This window comes from Danio rerio, chromosome 8 (genome assembly GCF_052040795.2).
Source record: "Danio rerio strain M-AB ecotype USA chromosome 8, GRCz13ab, whole genome shotgun sequence".
NCBI classification, from domain to species: domain Eukaryota; kingdom Metazoa; phylum Chordata; class Actinopteri; order Cypriniformes; family Danionidae; genus Danio; species Danio rerio.
The window spans coordinates 6109973-6117500 of NC_141028.1; the positions used below are offsets into that span (position 1 = coordinate 6109973).

The 7528-nt window shown below is 34.0% G+C and overlaps 1 protein-coding gene across 8 annotated transcripts in view; it reads left to right on the plus strand.

Annotated features, from left to right (window-relative positions):
- Positions 1–373: 373 nt before the first annotated feature.
- Positions 374–7528, plus strand: part of srrd (SRR1 domain containing) — a 14553-nt gene continuing 7398 nt past the window's right edge. For 4 of the 8 annotated variants that reach the window (XM_087263888.1, XM_087263886.1, NM_001045427.1 and 1 more), the window contains 3 exon segments: positions 2226–2549; positions 2748–2788; positions 4641–4795. In XM_087263888.1, the coding sequence (XP_087120014.1) occupies positions 2410–2549; positions 2748–2788; positions 4641–4795 (336 nt within the window). In that variant the 5' untranslated portion in view covers positions 2226–2409. 8 annotated transcript variants of the gene reach the window in all.

The following is a 7528-nucleotide window of genomic DNA, read 5'->3' on the forward strand; positions in this document are numbered from 1 at the left end:
TTGACTACAGCAGGTATAGGCTACATGCATCATAGGGAGTTTTTTTAACGACCCATATCAAGTAAAACGTCTCTTACTCAAGAACTTTTAGCATGCAAAAGTCAAATTTAAGTATATAAAATACAGTTTCCAACAACAAAATTTTGTCTTGTGAAAAAGACCAGTGTGGTGGTGAGAAAAAAAGTAATGTCAAATTATATATATTTATAAAAGAAGTTGATCAAGTTGTCATGATATTTAGTCATTAGGTTATGTGACCGCTAGATGGCGTTCATGTGAAAGCGTTCATTTCAAAGGAGCGCTACCCTGTACTAAAATGGCGGCTCTATTGACGCATTCCTTCCAATAGACAACATCAGGGTAGGCGACATCTAATGTATATAGCTATGGGCGCTAACTAGTATTTACGTCGTATCATGCTCAGCTCTTATTCTTTTACGCACTTTGAAAGTCTTTGCGTGATTTCAGAGAGACATTTAAGCACATATGAAGTAACAGTGGCGTCTCTACCATTGAGTTACACAATGCAGCATTTAGCTCGCTCGTAAACATCGCCGCTGTCCTCAGATCATTGTCTAAGCAGAAGTTTCATCATTATCCCTGACTGTCAGATGCTCTTCATCTCAGGAGCTGTATTTTTAGATGCTTGACAACAGATATAAGGTGAGTTATGGCTGGAGTGGACGCTGCCAGACGGGCTTTCATTTATTTTGGCATGACAGGAGAGAACAGGATACTAATGAGTGACAGAGAGAGTCCACAAAAACTGCTCCGGTTGCATTTCATTTGGTGAATTTTAGAGCTTCGAGTAGTGCCTCAGGTTTTTCCCCTTAGGTGTTTCTCGTCAGATTTGTCGTAGAAAGGTGGGAAATGTTTGAGTTTAAGACATATACTTAAATTAATATATAAGCTATGAGATTAAGTTAAAGATATTTGTGCAATGCATTTATTTATAAATTATTATTATGCATCTGCTTTCACATTGTGGCAGCAAAGGGAAGTTTTAAAAGGCACACATTTTATTCATTTTGTAAGTTCTTGACCTGCTGAGTCACTGACTCGTTCATAATGCAGACCGTTATTATTTTAATTGTATATATGTATGTATAAATGTAAATAATAAAATTAATTAATTTAAACTAAATTATTATTTTTAATTGTGATTTGTAAAATTTGAATGTTTTTTCGGTTTATTTTTATAAATGTAAATTCTATGAATATACATTTAATATAATTACATTTAATTTTAACATTTAACATTAATTCTTTTAATATTTCTATATAGCTTTATTTAGTTAGTTTTGGTATTTATTTATATATGTGTACGTCTATATTTTTTATTATAATATAGTTTTAAAATTTTTTGTAGTTTTATAAATAAATAACATAGCTAACTTTTTTGTTAGGTTATATATATATATATATATATATATATATATTATTTTTTTTATTTATTATAATTTTTTTTACATTTAATCTTTATTTTGTATAATAAAAAAAGGAGCGGTGCGAGAGGCGCGCTGGTATGTTTTCTGCGCGCATGCGTCAGTTTGTTTTTGGTTACATTGCTTTCACCAGTGTTGGTTCGGTTCCACAGAGAGAATAACATCTTTATATAATGATAAACGTCTTTACAACCGTCTTTATTGTAACGGAATAAATATTTCACGGAGATGATTTTACTGCGTGAGAAAAGTGATGTGTGGCGTGAGAATACGGTCAATTACGTGACTCTCACGCCAAATGCATGAGAGTTGGCAACTCTGATATAATCAATGTGCAGCCAGGATAATTACCTTCTTCATAAAGTTTAAAAGGGAAAAAGATACATTTAAATGACACTAATTGACCTAACAGTTGTGTTTCTCTATGTCTGACAAAGATTGGCTTAAAACAACCCAGCATTTTTATCGTGTATAATCCACATCTTTGAAACCAGTCGATCATGATAGTTTCATGATTGGTAGTGCCAGAAAGTACACTATTAACAACCAATAATATTAACAACAATAATGTAAAAACAGCAAACTATCCTGTATATAGAGAGTTTTTGAAATATATGGAATTTTTAAAAACATGTTTGTATAATGTTAACGACACAGTTGGCATAAACAGACATTTAATTATCGAAAGTAAACAAATGCTATTATGTTTAGCGAATAAGTTAAAAAGCTAGTATGGAAGGAACTGAAAATTCAGAGAACAGCGTTCCAACGGAAACATTTAAATGTAACACAAAACACTCACATGGTGTTCGGTGAAAATATGAACGATTTTATAAGAGAATTTTCACACCTATAAAATACAAAATATGTTTATAAGGAGGCCGGATAGTTCTTGCTTTTTTGATGAAGCACTTCGAGCCGTCTGACTGTAAAATCGTCTGAGTTTTGAGGAGTTTTTGCAGTAATGGCTTGTAATGAAGGCTGGCAGGTCGCAGGGCGTCGTAAAGGAGCTGCAAGAAGAGGAAAACAAGTGTTAAACCCAAAACTAGACTCTCAGCAGGATTCTGACTGCAAAATAGACCAGCAGAAGATAATACACGCCATGTGAGGGTCTATCTGCTTTTATTACGCTTGAACAATCCAAGTATTGACACGGTTAGATGAAATAATATAGTATTTTAGCTTATATTGTAGTCCCATGCTAATAAGAAAATACGCAAATCTGGTAATCATTCAGTACTGTGACATTAGCATCTGAAAACAGTATTTTATAAACTCATAAATGTTCATTCTCCTTTACAGGAATGAACTGAGAGGAGAATCCTTCTGGATGGAATGGAAAGGTGTTGAATTACAGCTATCCACACAAAATAGAAAACTATTGTAATATCATATAAACATTACTGTGTTTTTACTGTATTATAGTAAAGTACTTGATTTAATATGCTTTGATAATGCTATATATAGCTGCTACAGAAATACATTCATTTTCGGCTTAGACCCTTTATTAATCAGGGGTCGCCACAGAGGAACGAACCGCCAACTTATCCAGCTTATGTTTTACGCAGTGGATGCCCTTTCAGCTGCAACCCATTACTGGGAAACACCCATACACACTCATTCACACATATACACTACGGACAATTTTAGCTTACCCAATTCACCTATAGCGCATGTGTTTGGACTGTGGGGGAAACCGGAGCCCCTGGAGGAAACCCACGCAAACAAGGGGAGAACATGCAAACTCCACACAGAGATGCCAACTGACCCAGCTGGGGGTCAAACCAGCGACCTTCTTGCTCTGAAGCGACATTGCTACCTACTGAGCCACCGCGCTGCCCTATTGAAATACAATTATATATAAATCTTTAATACGTTGTCTACAATTATGTATCGCACTACAACACACCACAGTTTACCGTAGTAAAAACTAAAAGTATTCTACAGTATTTTACAGTTTATCAGTTCAGGGTATTTAATACTACAATATGGCGTAAAATTCATAAACGAAGAGTTGTGAAATGCTTTAATATATACAATTGTAACCCACTGTACCCACCCCAGTCTGAGCTAGGATTCTTTGTATGGGAGTCAGTTGCTCTACCAAGTAGACTAAAGACCATGGCCTCTAGCATCTGTCGCTCCTTTAGACGTCAGAGGAGTGAGGTTTACCTGCATAGCACTTTGCTATGCAGCCTCTGTTACACTCATCCCCCTAAACCTCACTCCCATCCCGGATGAGTCCCCATAAATGAGAGGGGTCTGGATGCAGACCTGGTGCAGTGCAATCTGAGCTGCATCCAATGCTTTTTAATGGGCTCACCTAACCCCACCCCTAACCCTACATTGCAAAAAATGCTTTCTTACTCAGATTTTTCGTCTTGTTTCTTGTCCAAATATATAAAAACTCTTAAATCAAGAAGAATTTTCTAGACAAGCAAAACATACTGTTTTGTTTTGAGATATAATAAGCCAAAATTAAGCCAGTTTTCCCTTAAAACAAGCTAAATAATCTACCAATGGGGTAAGCAAAATAATCTTATGTCAAAAGGAAAAACAAGATTATTTTGCTTACCCCATTGGCAGATTATTTAGCTTGTTTCAAGGAAAACCTCCCTTAATATTGGCATTTTATTTCTGAAAACAAGACGATATGTTTTGCTTGCCCTGAAAATGTTTCTTGATATAAGAATTTTTAGATATTTGGACTAGAAACAAGACAAAAAAATCTAAAAAAGTAAAGCTTTTTTTTTTTTTTTTGCATCACAGTGACGTCACTAGCTCCATTTGAGTGTATTGTGTCTAACATTGCATCACTGAGTGATGCAATCTCAGCTTGCATCATAAAGGCTGCATCCAGATACTATTGCCATGTATAACCCACCAGTGCAACAGCACCCAACCCGCTCTGAGCTAGGATCGAACCAGCGATTCTTTGTATTGTAGTCAGTTGCTCTAACAAGAAGTCTCTAACAAGCATGGCCTCTAGCGTCTGTCAATAGACCATCTTTAAATGTTAGAGGAGTGAGGTTTACCTGCACAGCACTTCGCAAGCTGGCCTCCGTTACAAGTATGATGCACTTTTACTATAGTATGGTTCAAAAACATATTAAGCAGCAGTACTGTTCATATAAATGTTAAAATGCAAGTGTTCAGCTTTTAATTAATCACCTCATGTCTGTCTTACCCCTTCAGATCTCCTCTGCGAGCGTCTTCTCTCCAGCACTTCAGAGCAGAGTGAAGATGCGTCTCTTCTGCAGTGTGTTTGTTATGGTTTGGGTCACTTTGAGTCTTGTGTATCCGCTCGATTTCAACTCGCCATGCTGTTGCTGCTTCTAGAAACACTGCAGGTATACAGCTTTCATTTAAATGGTACTATTCATTCATCTTAAAGGGAGGCCCCCTTTAAGATCATGCAAAAAACACTTTTTTAAGGGGTTTAAACACAGTTGTGTGGCAACAGTGTGTGAATATAACCAGCCTCTAATGGTGTTTAAAATTTTTATAATGACACTTGATAACAACGAGAAACACTTTGACATTCTTCCTTTGTACATGTCATCAACGGGGGAAAGCTCCGCCCGTTAGTGACCATCTCTCCCTGATTAGCATAGACAGCCCTGAGTGAGAAGCAGGCGTCAGCCATTAGCTTTCACATGCTGAAGATAATGTCAGCGATTAAGAGGATTATAAATGTGGAGTTTCAGCATGCACAAATGAACACTGGAATCTTCATAGACTGCCTTCTTCTGACATTTTCATTTTTTCAAAAAGATAACATTAATCTTGTTTTTGAATATGCCGCTATGCTGACACACAGGCTTTTGTAGCTCCGCCCTCTTTTAAAAAAGAGCACAATCTCATTTGAATTTAAAGCGACAGTCACCAAACCACCACAATTAGGAATCAAAGCCTAAAGGGGTCAGTTTCAGAGAGTTATAAAACATTATCTGAGGTGTTTTAAGCTGAAACTACACGCACACACACACACTAGGAACATCAGAGACTTATTTTACATTTTGTAAAAAGAGGCATAAAAGGTCCCCTTTAAACTTTTCAACATCAAAAGTTCAAGGTGTCATAAACAATTCAAAAGAAAATAAAAACATGAATTAAATTGTGAACATGTTACTTTACAGATGTTTTTTTCATGTACAACAAAACTTTTTTTTATAGAAAATTATTTAAATATTATTTTTAGATTTTGAAGATTTATTTGTAAATGATTTAACATTAAAATAATGGAGTAGTGAATGTAGTCAAACATGTTAATATATTTGGATTTAATGGGAAACCATTAAAGGGATAGTTCAACCGAAAAATAATCTGGCGCTATGCTGATCACAGGCATTTGTAGCTCCGCCCTCTTTTGAAAACTCATTTGAATTTAAAGCAGCGGCCACCAAAACTGCACAATTAGGCCTCTAAAAGCCTAAAAGGGTCAGTTTGAAAGAGATATAAAACATTATTAGTGTGGTATTTTGAGCTGAAACTACACATACACACTCTAGGGACATCAGAGACTTATTTTACATCCTGTAAAAGGGGAATAATATGATCCCTTTAAACTTTTAATATCAAAAGTTCTTGGAGGAAAGATCAAGGTGTCATAAAGCAATTCAAAAGCATAAAAAACATTATTCAAATTGTGAACATGTTAATTTAAAGATGTTTTTTTTTCCAAGGTACAACAAAACTTTTTTCAAAGAAAATTATTCATTATTATTTTTAGATTTTGAAGATTTATTTTTAAATAATGTAACATTAAAAAATGGAGTAAATGTAGTCAAACAGGTTAATAACGGTCTCATTGACTCATATATATATATATATATATATATATATATATATATATATATATATATATATATATATATATATATATATATATATATATATATATATATTAGAGCAGCTCAATTAATCGTAAAAAGTTCTCGATTCCACCCGCTAGACGATCTTAATCCAGCATTTCTACTATTCTGTCAATCATATTTTCAAGTTCAGGAGAGAAGCAATGGTGGCCGCACAAGTCTTCACATTGTTTTACCTACGTTGTTCAGCATCGTGGAAACCTACAAATGGTGTTGAAAGAGTCACATGCTGTATTTATAAGATATAATTCACCACAAAAATGTCATTTCTGTCTTCATGATATGTATTTGCGACCGCAAAATCACACATGACGTGAGCTGACCGTCAGCTGTTACCACAGAGATTACGGGCGCACGCCTGTGAATGAAGTCTAATTTAGTGAACAGAACCTGCATAGACTGTGAATAACAGGTAATAAAGATGTAAATAACATTCAGTTTGTGGCACAGAGTGATCGTTTAGGAGCCGCGCAGGAAGTGAACCGCTCTTAGCAGTGAAAATAAAACCGAAAGAGCGCACAGTGTTGCCAGATGTAGCTGACTGATTCCAGCCCAAAAAGTATCCAAAACCCGCCGAAATGCAAAAATACCCACCCAGTCTTCTGTGTTCACGAAAATCACATCAGTGACAGATTTTAAGCAGTAAATGACAGATTGCAAGCATATATCTCAAACACAATAATTCAACATCAGAATTATCATCAGCATTAATGACCAGGACAAATGTAAAGTCTGTTCAAGTCCACCATTCCAAGTCTATACAAAATTAAGCATTTTAACCAACAGTAGACCTACACAAAGCCTATTGCTGTTTTACCACATGTTTGAGAATAACAATAATAATAGCCCACTCATACTCACCTTTATTTTATATCTACAAAATCGTGAACTTTATTTTAGGCACAAAAATTGCAACTCTTATTTTAGCCAAAATCGTGCAGCTCTAATATATATATATATATATATATATATATATATATATATATATATATATATATATATATATATATATATATATATATATATATATAAATATTTATATATATATATATATATATTTATATAAATATATATATATATATATATATATATATATATATATATATATATTTATATATATATATATATATATATATTTATATATATATATATATATATATATTTATATATATATATATATATATTTATATATATATATATATATATATA